General features: G+C 41.8%; 5 protein-coding genes across 5 annotated transcripts; 2 read left to right on the top strand and 3 right to left on the bottom strand.

Moving 5' to 3' along the window:
* Window positions 1–3,339: 3,339 nt before the first annotated feature.
* Window positions 3,340–4,703, bottom strand: LOC6497722 (thymidylate synthase). Its single transcript, XM_001961451.4, has one exon. The coding sequence runs from the start codon at window positions 4,633–4,635 to the stop codon at window positions 3,613–3,615; it is 1,023 nt and encodes a 340-aa protein (XP_001961487.1). The 5' UTR covers window positions 4,636–4,703; the 3' UTR covers window positions 3,340–3,612.
* A 149-nt stretch (window positions 4,704–4,852) lies between these two features.
* Window positions 4,853–7,505, bottom strand: LOC26515103 (recombination repair protein 1). The gene is made up of 4 exons (XM_014906915.3): window positions 6,187–7,505; window positions 6,069–6,134; window positions 5,797–5,987; window positions 4,853–5,741 (listed from the first exon to the last, which is right to left on the bottom strand). The coding sequence occupies exons 1-4, from the start codon at window positions 7,346–7,348 to the stop codon at window positions 5,082–5,084; spliced, it is 2,079 nt and encodes a 692-aa protein (XP_014762401.1). The 5' UTR covers window positions 7,349–7,505; the 3' UTR covers window positions 4,853–5,081.
* Window positions 7,506–7,861: 356 nt separating this feature from the next.
* On the top strand, window positions 7,862–9,792 carry LOC6497808 (tubulin gamma-1 chain). Its single transcript, XM_001961452.4, has 2 exons — window positions 7,862–8,163; window positions 8,225–9,792. Exons 1-2 carry the CDS (start codon window positions 8,115–8,117, stop codon window positions 9,595–9,597), a joined length of 1,422 nt encoding a protein of 473 aa, XP_001961488.1. The 5' UTR covers window positions 7,862–8,114; the 3' UTR covers window positions 9,598–9,792.
* Window positions 9,793–9,895: 103 nt separating this feature from the next.
* LOC6497809 lies at window positions 9,896–11,302 on the top strand. Its single transcript, XM_001961453.4, has 2 exons — window positions 9,896–10,296; window positions 10,353–11,302. The coding sequence occupies exons 1-2, from the start codon at window positions 10,011–10,013 to the stop codon at window positions 11,153–11,155; spliced, it is 1,089 nt and encodes a 362-aa protein (XP_001961489.1). The 5' UTR covers window positions 9,896–10,010; the 3' UTR covers window positions 11,156–11,302.
* LOC6497721 (EEF1A lysine methyltransferase 2) lies at window positions 11,188–12,008 on the bottom strand. The gene has a single exon (XM_001961454.4). It carries the CDS (start codon window positions 11,928–11,930, stop codon window positions 11,286–11,288), a length of 645 nt encoding a protein of 214 aa, XP_001961490.1. The 5' UTR covers window positions 11,931–12,008; the 3' UTR covers window positions 11,188–11,285.
* Between the last annotated feature and the right edge of the window lie 368 nt (window positions 12,009–12,376).

The raw sequence follows: 12,376 nt of genomic DNA, 5'->3' as shown, positions 1-12,376 counted from the left end.
TGGCCACATGTACTTAGTGAAAGTATCCCAAACAGAATTTTTCGAATACAACGAATAAATGTTTAAGAAAAATTGAAACAGGAAACGGAATATAATACCAATCCAAACAGTGAGAGAAAATCAAGAAGCAAGTGATCAACGCTTGAGGAGATCAAATCAACGCCAGCTACAAACTCTAAGCATGCCATTCAAGAATATGTTATAGATCTGATAACAAGGTTCATAAGAAAGTCCCTCCCTAGTCGAACAGAGTAACGCAAGCCAGGCGAAGAGTTAGTAACATATTGTACGTGTAGAAGACAATGCGTTTCATTAAAACGAATTTGTTTAAGCCCACTTTCACAGCAATAGTTTAACATAAATAAAATAACTTTAAAAAAATGGCCAAATTAAAAGTAAATTTTTAAATGAAAATGTAAAAGGGGGAAACGAAAATGTTCAGCCATCAACAAGGCTCGAGCAAGGCAAGATTGAAACAGACATAGTTTGATACGGTGCTTCGAATATATTATTTAAATTTAAAAAACATGGTATCTTCTGGAATATTCCTACAACAAGACACAATTTTTACTTCAACCCTTAATTTCCACACTACCCCAATTTCCTTTTTTTAGAAGAAACCCCGATAGATAAATATCGCAATGTTACGAAACTAAACTATGCTATATCTTTATCTTAAAAATCTATAACTATAAAAAACTATTACATATGATTAACAATATATTGATGTTGTGTATTGCAAATTTTAAATACTTATACATAATTGCCATGAAAATATGATGAATACTCAGTCATGGGACGCATTCAAAATCGAAAATCCACTCTCATGTATAAGTCAAATAAATTTATTGCATACTATTTGAAGCTAATTGCAAACCAAAACCGAGCGATATATAGAACGATATTGTACACACACATAATGGTTATGATTATTAGGTATGTATGTGCGTAGTCCATAGAGAAACCCAAATGCCAATTCTAATGTTTGTAGAATTCATCGGCTTATATTCCTCTAGTCCACTTTTCTATCCTACCAAAGTCCGGCTACCGAACAGGCCTCTCACATACATACTATCCATTCGCAAACCGACTCAAATCATGCGCAAAAGCTTGACTGAAAACTAAATTGTAATTCTGGCTATAAAGCAGTAAATTAGAACAAAACCTTCCAGTAATTTTCAAAGCAAGAATACTAATGAATAGTTAAAGAAAACACCAAGATGAAACGTTTTTTATACAATATGTAAAAAATAAAGGCACAATTTTTTGTGCGCATGTGTGGCAATAGCTCCGTATTCGATCCGTGTGCCCAATTGCCCGGGAAGGTGCAATTGCAGTGAACGAAAGGTAATTGAAAAGCATGAACAACAAAAAGCAATCGATTATATACATTTTTTAAGAAGAAATGTTTTATAAATGATAAAGGTAATGGGAGGAAACCAAAAAGTATTTTAAAAATTTAAATATATACATGAGTACTATATATACAATATATTATATTATATATACATATTAAATACTTAATGGGTATGGTAACGAACAAAAACACCGCACAATAATATACAAAACAAGATTAATTGAAAAAGGCGATTTCGAGTCGAACAGGACGATGGACAGACACTCAAGAGGAGAAATAGGAAACATACGTAAAAGAACGAAATCCGGGAAGGATCACTAATAACTGAATGAACTTTTAACTAAATTCAGAAAAGACTAATGAATCGAGAAAGATCGAGAATATAGGGCAAGCAAGTAAATTGATAATTTTTACATGTGGGAAAATAAAAACGAAATAATGTTAACATTTAAATGAAAAACCAACAAAGAATGGAAAACAGAAAACAAAGCGCATATCTTGAAACAAAGGATGACTACTCGTATGAAAAAGGGATCTCTCGGCGGGAGATCGAAATCGAAAAGTGAAGAAATGGACAGGTGACGAGTTACAAACCATTTTAACTACCAAGTGAAAGGCTTAATTACAGTACACTTTTATACTTTTACACCCAAAAACAAATGGAAACAAATCCGAAAACCAAAGACGTATGCAATGGCAAAGCACAGTGAGCAACTGCCACTCACTTTGTTAATCAATTCTTGAAGTCCCTTCGCGTTTTGAAGCCAAAAAGGTTGTGCAAATGCCTGCAGGATCTACAGGATCAGATGCCTGCAGCGCGCTCTCTTTAAATCTGTCTGTTTCTCAAACAACACATAACTCGAAATTAAACAAATGGTCGAACCGGACGACCGTTTCCTCTGCTCCACACCAATCGTGGACAAAAATAATTACTACGAGACACTTACATAAGTTAGGAGAATCGAACTTGAATCGAAATTAGCGAAAGCCCTGCTCATGAATGTGTTGCATTATTTACACATCGGAAGTTTCCCAACCGGAGAGCTTGTAGAGTCTTCTATCCAAACTCTTTGTTTTCCTGTGTCCTATATAGAATTATCTAACTGATCGCGGTTATCGGAACATACTATATTACATAGAAAGAAACCATTTTAATAGTGCTCGTCGTCATAACAATTCGGTGGGAAGACGTTCTCTATATATGTTTAAATGTTCAAGTAACAAATACAACACTTAAAGTTTATTATAAATTAATTAAATAAAAGTCTTAGCCGAAAGGAACTTAGTCAAAGGTACTAATTTTAAGCACTATTGTTAAACGCATGTCAAGGGGAACGGTAATTGAATTAAACTTGAAAGCTGGAATCACTTTAGCCAAAATTCAAAATATATATGGAATCTAAACTCAACTCAGAACTCTAGTGGCATTCGCTCTTTCAAGCTCAACATAAGTTAATGAACATAATTAATAAATAATTTCTATTTGTCTATGGTTTAGCTTGCATAGTATATTATGCCATATATTAAATACCGAAAAAATAAGTATGATCCTTTCTCGTCGTTATATTTATATACATTGTCAAAATATTGGTGGACAGTATTGTATTGTAGCAAATATATACTTATCTTTAATCATCACAGAACAAAAAGGAAAACAATTAATCCAGTTTAATTAAAGTGCATAAATTATATATTAAATTACTGTCGAAATCTTTCATATTAACATAAATCAATTTTCTTCAAATTTTCATTCAATTAACGTTTGAATGAAAGCAAAAAATACAAGAAAACCAATACGAACAAAGAAGGAAATCGCATTATTAGGTGGAGAAAATGTCAAGTAAATTTATATAGCATATTTACGGTATACTCTGTGCAAGATTTATTAAGAATCAATTATACTTCATTATGGATTACTCTGAGAATTTACAAACACCATACACACGCGACACATGATGAATGAAAGCAACAATTTATTCAAATAAAGCTATGAAATGATGTGTTTAAATCGTTTATTTTTTTAACAACGTACTAATCATTCGAGATTACAGAAAATACTTTATTCGAACGTACAATCTCTTATTCTATTACATATGGGTGCGAAATTTGTTGATTAAATCAAAAGAAATAAAATGTAATTACATATGGGTGCGAGATTAGATGATTAAATCAAAAGAAATAAAATGTAATTAATCGAGAACTCTAAGCCCAGAATTAAATCAAAACCAACGCCTAAAAATACATGAGCGCAATCCTTAGATGGCCATGTCCATCTTTATCTTTGGATAGGGGTTGTAATCGACAATTTCAAAGTCCTCGTAGCGAAAATCTTCAATGTCCTGCACCTGGCGCTTAATAACTAGTTTGGGGAAGGGCCGCGGCTCGCGTTCAAGTTGCTCCTGAAGTGGCTCCACGTGATTTAGGTATACATGCGTGTCTCCCATAGTGTGTACGAAGTCACCAGGCTTTAGACCAGTGACATGGGCGATCATATAGGTCAACAAGGCATAGGAGGCAATGTTGAAGGGTACACCCAGGCCCATGTCGGCGCTTCGTTGATACAGCTGGCAGGAGAGTTCGCCGCGCTCCTGAGAGACATAAAACTGAGCCAAGCAGTGGCACGGAGGCAATGCCATTTTTGGAATGTCCAGAGGATTCCACGCCGACATGATGATCCGTCTATCCGAAGGATTCTTCTTTATCGTGTCAATGACATGCTTTAGTTGATCGATACCCTTTCCACGGTAGTCATCGTCACAGGTAGTATATTCGGCGCCAAAGTGCCGCCATTGGAAACCGTACACCGGGCCCAAGTCTCCAACGGCACGGTCCGTATGTCCGAGCTTGTCTAGGAACTCCCTGGTGCTGTTTCCGTCCCAGATGTGAACGTTCTTGGCCTGCAAAAGCTTAGCGTCCGTCTTGCCGGCCACAAACCAAAGCAACTCTTCGGCTACTGCCCGGAAGAAGACACGTTTGGTGGTCAACAAGGGAAAACAGCCCCTCAAGGAAAAACGCATCTGCGATCCGAAGATGGATAAAGTACCGACTTCGGTGCGGTCCATGCGACGCTCCCCAGTATTGATGATACTGCGCAGAAGATTCAAGTACTGCTTCTCGTCGGCATTTTCCTCCGGTCGCTGCTTCTGGGGTGATCTTTCCTTCTTGCACTCCGGTTTTTCAGCACAATCCATATCCAGTTGGCGTTTAAGGGGCGACATCTTCAGCGGTGACCCCTTCCTGGGCGAGGAAGTTGTATTCTTTTCCGGAGTCTCAACCATTTCGACTTTTGCAGTGAGTTTATTCTAAACAAATGACATTTTGGCGGGAATACAAATATGGAGCGGGAAGTCAGAGGTGGAAGTTGAAATAAAATCGATTTTTGTATCGATATCTCGATCTTTTCTAATTTAAATACGTCAATGAAGGCTCAGGCGTTAAATTTGAATTCTACTCCGAAAGATCTACCTTAATCCAATAATTAAATAGTATCAGAAAAACACTGCAGACTGTTTCCTTTATTGATTTTATTCTTTCCAATTTCAGTTTCTGAATGAAATTTAGTTTTTTTAATACAAAAATTTCGCGGTCGATCTACAACATAATAAATAGTTTTTTTTAACAGATAAGAACGGACATTACAAATAGTTATTTTAAATGCGGCGTACAAATAAATAATCAAAACCAATAGAAGCGGATAAATAAACCAAAAACAGAAATACTATGTTTAAATGTTGAAGAAAATGGTGATTGGGCAGTGGTCGCTTCCCAGACACTGCTTACGAATCTCATGTTCCACCACCTTGGAGACAAACCGTTCTGAGACGAGGCAGTAGTCTAATCTCCAGCCCACGTTGCGTGCCCGTGCATTGGCCATGTAGGTCCAGAAGGTGTAGGCGCTCTTACGATCGGGATAGAGATGCCTAAAGGTATCCACGAAGCCAAGACCCAGCAGCTCCGTCATTTTGTCACGCTCCTCCTGGGTGAAACCGGCGTTCCTGGTGTTTGTTTTGGGGTTTGCCAAGTCGATGGGCATGTGGGAAACATTCATATCGCCGCAAATGACAACAGGCTTAAGCGCATCTAGTTTCTGTGCGTGAGCTTGGAATAGTTTTTCCCAACGCATGCGTTGCTCCAAGTTCACCAGTTTGCGGCCTGAATTTGGCACATATACGTTGATTAGGTAAAACTTTTCATACTCCGCGGTAATCATGCGACCCACATCGTCGAATTCTTCATTCCCGATACCGTACTCAACATTTATAGGCATGATCTTGCTGTAAATGGCCACGCCAGCATATCCGCCGGGCATGCACAGCCAGTAGGGATGGTAGCCTGGCAGTCGAGTAACCTCCTCCGGCAACTGGTCATTCGAGCACTTGGTTTCCTTCGAATAGAGTTCGCATTACACTCATTGCATGAACGATGGAATGATGGCTTACCTGCAGACAGAAAATATCAGGTTCCTCGAGGTCCAGCAAATTGAGCCCGTCCTTCTTAATCCAGGCTCTTAGACCAGCCACATTCCAGCTTGATATCTTCAAGTTGAACGTCTTGTCACTGGGAAGGGTAAACGCAGACTTATCCAATTCCGCACCAGCCTTGGCGCCCCCGTTTTTGGAAGCTTTGGATGCTGGAAAACAGAAGTTTAGCATGTTTTGCAAGCTTTTCAATACGGCACCGCCACCGCAGCCGGATTGTTCAGCCAACATACTTTTCGAGCCGTCCACTTCCTCATCATCTATTATTTCCTTGGCTGCTGCTTTCTTCCTGCTGCGTACTACAAGAGTTTACTTTAAATATGGTTATCATTGTCATGGTATCTCCCTTACCTGGTTCAGTGCTTTCATTAAGATTGTCGTCTTCGGAATTTTCCTTGGCTGCCTTTTGCCCACGTTTCTTGGTGGTCACCGGTTTCTCCTCCTCTGTCACTTGCTTTTTGGCCCGAGCCTTTGTGGGCTTTTTTTCGTCCTTGGGCGACTCAGTCTCAGCTTCAGCGTCGTTCTCCTTAGTTTTCTTGGTCGCTTTTTTCTTAGCGGGTGCCTTTGGTGGTGCTTCCTGAATTAAGTCAGGATCCTCTGCTGGCTTCGTGTTTTTCTTTTGACCTTTTCGGCCAATTTCAGTCGCAGCGTCAGTTTCCTTTGCTTTTTTACCAGCTCGTTTCTTGACTCCTTCACTCGGGGGAGCTTCCTCTACTACGTCGGTGTCCTGTGGCGGATTAGTTTCTGGCTTTTGCTTCCTACTACGCTTTGGTGCTGGCTTAGGGGGCTCCACAATCGGTTCCTTTTCTTCCGCCACGGCATTTGGTTCCTCTGGTAGATCAGCTTCTGGCTTTTGCTTCCTGCTTCGCTTTGGTGCAGTTTTAGGGGGCTCGGCAGTAGGCTCGTCTTCCTCCATAAGCGCCATTGCAATTTCAGATTCTGCCAGTCTCTTGGTTCCCCGCGCCGGCTTAGAAACACGCTCTCCCTTTTTAGGCTTCTCTTGTGGGGGCGAAGACGGCGTTGGCAATTCCTCGTTTGGCGGTGCAGATTCCTTCTTTGCCCGTCGCTTGGGGGGCTCTACCGGTGCCTCGACGTCTGCAGAGGGTTCCTTCCGTTTACGGCCTTTTGCCGGAGCTGCTTTGCTAGCGGGTTGCTCAGATTCAGGTTCTGCATCCTGCTCCACACTCGCCTTTTTCGATCGCCCCTTCGGCTTGGCCACTACCTTAGCCTCGCTGTTATCGTCTGTATCCTGCGACGGCTGCTTCTTCTTGCCACGGGAAGCCGCAGGCGCCTTTTTATTTTCCACAGGCTGCGGATCTTCTAAGGAACTAGGTTCAGCTTCCTGCTTGGCATTTTTTTTAGGACGCGGCTTTCCCTTTGCGGCACCTTTGGTGGGTGGCAATGCAGCCTTTTCGGGTTCTTCGGCAGGCACAAATCCATTGCCATTGGGAGTGGGGCCTGTTCCCTCAGACAGATTCGCTGCTTTCTTATTTGAGCTTTTCACGCGGGGCATCTTTCACGTAAAAGGAGTGCTTAATATAATAATGTAAAAGGCGATAACTTATTAATTTTGTCTTCTTTATGGGCCTTTATTTTGGTGTTTTTGTGATGCTTCCTAATCAACACGAGAAAAAAAACTGCGCGGGCAACGACGCAAAGAAGCCGGCTTCAGTGTTAAATAAGATGCAAAAAAAAAAACGTTACACAACCCTGTATTTAGGTAAATTTTTAAAAAGTTAACTTTCTTATTTATTGGTAACAACAGAATAAGTAACAGGCCAAAGAAAATTGAAAAATCCTTGAAACATGAACTTGAAAAATTTAAAGTACTCCAATACATGACATTACCAGATGAAATAACAATTGAACAATGACTGATAAGTTTTTATCCGCCTGAATAATTGGTAATCGGGAAAAATGGCTAATATGATTCTTCCATAGTACTCTGACTTTTAAAACATAAACTAAAACAAGTTAATAATATTTTAAATCGATATTTATTGACTGACGGCTGGTGCCACCTTCTTACCTCTTATTGCATGGATGATTTTAAAAAAGGCGTTTACAACACTGTAAAGTAAAAATTGCTAACACAAACCCGCTGGGGCATTTTTTTAAATAATAGGCGAAAACCTATTTGTTATCTGTTTCCTTTTGTGTTGCACATATTATTAAGCATAAAAATATTTTCCATCCGTCCAAAAAAGAAGGCTCGAGACGAAGAGGGCGGAACAACGAACGCAGCATCATCCTACGGTTGAGCCTTAAAACAATCGAAGATGCCCAGCGAAATAATTACTCTGCAATTGGGCCAATGCGGCAATCAAAGTGAGTAATTAGGGAAAGGCAATTTCGATGCTACATGAACTAACTAAGTGCCATTTATCAGTTGGCTTCGAGTTTTGGAAGCGTTTGTGCTTGGAGCATGGCATATCCCCCAGTGGTGTCCTTGAGGACTTTGCCACCGATGGCATGGACCGCAAGGACGTGTTTTTCTATCAAGCGGACGATGATCACTATATACCTCGAGCTGTACTGCTGGACTTGGAACCGAGGGTTATAAACACCATTATGGGGTCGGCCTACTCTAAACTTTACAATCCAGAGAATGTCTACCTCTCCAAGCATGGTGGTGGCGCAGGCAACAACTGGGCCTCAGGATACAGTCAAGGCGACAAGTTGCAGGAGGAGGTGTTTGACATCATCGATCGAGAAGCCGATGGCAGCGATTCCCTGGAGGGCTTCATTCTTTGCCACTCCATAGCTGGTGGCACTGGCTCGGGAATGGGGTCCTTCATAATGGAGCGCCTAGCGGACCGCTACCCGAAAAAGCTCATCCAGACATTCAGCGTGTTCCCCAATCAGGATGAAATCAGTGATGTGGTTGTGCAGCCTTACAACTCTATGCTAACGCTCAGGCGGCTAACCAGCGCTGCAGACAGCGTGGTCGTGCTGGACAACACAGCACTTAATAGAATTGCGTGCGACAGGCTGCACATTCAGAATCCTAGTTTCTCCCAGATCAACAATTTAGTGTCCACTATCATGAGCGTCAGTACCACGACTTTGCGGTACCCGTCGTACATGAACAATAACCTAATAGGACTCATGGCTCCCTTGATCCCGACGCCTCAGCTGCATTTCCTTATGACGGGCTACACGCCCTTGACAAGCGATTCCGACGTCAACAGTCAGCAGACGGTGAATGTGCGAAAAACAACGGTGTTGGACGTGATGCGACGACTTCTCCAGCCCAAAAATATGATGGTGTCCACAGGTCCGGACAAGACAAACCATCATTGCTACATATCCATATTGAACATAATCCAGGGCGAAGTGGACCCCACACAAGTCCACAAGTCTCTGCAGCGAATACGCGACCGCAAGATGGCCCAGTTTATACCATGGGGCCCTACTTCTATCCAGGTGGCCCTGTCCCGATCCTCACCGTACGTGCAGAGCAATCACCGCGTATCCGGATTGATGTTGGCGAACCACACCAGCATCTGCTCCCTATTTGAGCGAGCTCTCAACCAGTACGACAAGTTGCGCAAGCGAGGCGCTTTCCTTGACCAGTTTCGCCGGGAGGATATCTTTAAGGACGACCTCACCGAGCTAGATGAGTCCAGGGAGACGGTTGATTGCCTTGTGCAGGAGTATGAAGCGGCTACCCGACCCGAGTATCTGCAGTTCTCTGTGAAGCGCGCATCGGGAGACTCGAAAACAGATGAAGCTAAGGCCTTAGCTGGTGGCGGCGTCTAATAAACTTTAAGCTTTCCCGTGCCTTCTGCGTGCCAGGTCCCAGCTCGAATATATTTCCCAAACTATCTAACTCAACAGACACGGGGTTCAGAATCCCTCAGTATTGACTAACATGTTGTTTGTAGTTGCCATGTAACGTTACAAGTCTTTGCATTTTTAATTTGTTTCTAATAAAACAAAAATGATTTCAATAAATTTATTTAAAAGCTATTTTAATTTCTTCTGAATAAAACGTTTTTAAATTTTCAAACTTGGCACAAAGGTCATTGCCAAATAATCGATAGGACTATCGTAAGATATCGATAAGTTTTTTGTTTGCATTTCATTTTCTTATCACACAGTTTTGGTTTCGAAATTATTCATAAAATGCCAGCTTTTAATCACTGTAACTAAAATAAAACTTTAATCAGAAGATGGAGCCAAATGGAGAGATCTCTGCCTATCGGGCTCGGATTTCCACAATTGCTGTGCTAGATCTGGAGACTACAAACTTACCTGCCTATTCTCACAACCGGGTGGGCATTACAGAACTATGCATACATGCCTTTGATGCAGCTCTTCTGACAGAAAGGAAAGGAGATGAGGACGGAAAAAATGCCGTAAAATCTATCCTGCCACAGCCACCACGAGTGCTGCATAAACTAAACCTGTTGTTTCAACCCTCCATGATGGTCCACCCGGATGCAGAGGATGCCACAGGTCAGTTGATTCAAACGCCCAATACTAATTAGCATAATACATTGAATGCATTTTAGGTTTGAGCAACTACCTTCTGGAACGTGAGTCAAAGTTTAGCAAGGATTCCGTGGGGCTGATACTCAGTTTTATGAAGCATTTGCCAGCTCCCGTTTGCCTAGTGGCACACAATGGTTGGAACTTCGATTTTCCCATCATCAAGCAGGCCCTGGAGAAGCATATCGCGGAAATTCCCTCCTCCGGACTCCTCCCTGGAGTAACTTGTGTCGATTCGCTTCGTGCGTTTTTGGAGATAGACGACAGGTGCCCTGAAGAAGAAGGTTTATTGGAAATGCCAGAGATAGCTTGCGCGGAAACTGCTCCCAAAAAGGAAGCTGATACCGCCCAGGATTGTGCGCTTACAGCAAAGCAGCAGCTCTCCGAAGAGATAGAAGTTCAGCCGTTCCAGGAACCAAAACCGATGAAGGAAGTTGATTGGCGAAAAATGAATGAAACCACTCCCAAACGTCCTATTTCGTCGCGCAGTGAAGCTGCTTCCAAGCGCCGAAGATCGTTTGATGACGACGAAGAACACTCGGTAGCAAAAAGGGGGATAAACGAATTTCGGTCGCGTCGCCAGTTGTTCAGCGGGCTGGAATGTGCCAAAACTGAACGCCGCCCCCCTCGTGGTAAATATCGATTGGGAAATTTGTACTCGAGCAGATTCAATTGCCCAGCAACAAACGCTCATCAGGCGGAGGCTGATGTGGTCATGCTGACGTCGCTTATCCAGGATTACGGCATGGATTTCCTGGCGTTTGCCGAGGAGCAAGCTATTCCGTTTGATCAGGTTGTGTCCCTGGGGACACCTAAGGGGCAATAACCGTTGTATTCCAATTATTTAAGATGTTTTAATGATAGTCAAAGCATTTTAACGTGTATATTTTTTATATATTTTTAAATCTATAAGATGTTTTCATCAAATGCAATCAGATATACAAATAAAAAAACATTCATCTTTTTTTAAACACAACTGAGGTAACCACATTCCCAACCTTGCCCCCAAACTTAAATGTGGGTGTGGGGATAGTAGCATATTTGACCAGTTTTTCGGCGAAGCTATGGACTAGCTCGTCTTCGGTCCAGTTGCAAGATGTGATAACAAATAGGCTGTCCGCAGAGCTGAGTAACTTTTCCACCGTGGCCAGGTACAAAGAGCGCTTCTCCTTGGGATTCTCTGGGCAGAGACTAACGGCATCGTAGGTGCCCTTATCATGAACCACGTCAAAGGCTCCCAATTCGTCCTGGGGCTGCGTTAAATCCGCCACTTTGTAGGTGATATTCATCTGATTGTCCTGGGCAATGTTCTTCGCCAATTCCACTGCATTCGCAGAGTAATCCACACCAGTCAACTGTTCGTATCCTTCGTTAGCCAGTCCCACAAGGAACATCCCATTGCCGCATCCCAAATCCAATACACGGGCCTGCTTGTCGATCTTCTGCTTCACCAGCCAGTCAATTACGCGCTGCTGAGAGTCTTCGTCGAACCAGATCTCCCCAACGTCACCATGGTTTTTGTAGTTTCCAATTTCGCGCGTATAGCTGGAGTCCCAGTATTCTTTAGTTCCAAGTTCAGAGCCGTCGAGTTCAGTTTCCATTTTAAATAAATAATCCAATGCTGCGGCAGACAATTACAGGTGGAAAACATCGATGTTATCGATGTTATTATCAAAGGTAAAAACATCGACATTATTCCATCTCTGGCATCTGTGTTGCCAGACTTACTGTTTGGTATATTTTTGGTATATATCGTAACGGTTATTTTTAAACATTTTGTTTAAATTTTTCAAATTGTCTAGGGCGGCCGACGAGTCTAGTTCATAATCGTAAACTGTAATCTCAGCAGCTTTGTTACTTTAGAAACAGTTGAATAAACTATATTGTTACCAATTCCAGTTTAGGAAAACGACCCTTCTTTTGAAACAAAATCAATTGGGAAAATGCATTTCTGAGGCTATATTTGTTTGAGACGTTAACCATATTAAGCCAGACTTTTAAGACATTTAAATTAAACTTTCAAAGATTGTTCTTACGATCGATAGTT

Source organism: Drosophila ananassae, chromosome 3R, assembly GCF_017639315.1.
Source record: "Drosophila ananassae strain 14024-0371.13 chromosome 3R, ASM1763931v2, whole genome shotgun sequence".
In the NCBI taxonomy this organism is placed as follows: domain Eukaryota; kingdom Metazoa; phylum Arthropoda; class Insecta; order Diptera; family Drosophilidae; genus Drosophila; species Drosophila ananassae.
The sequence above is the reverse complement of the archived record's forward strand: the minus strand, read 5'-3'. Positions and strand labels throughout refer to the sequence as shown.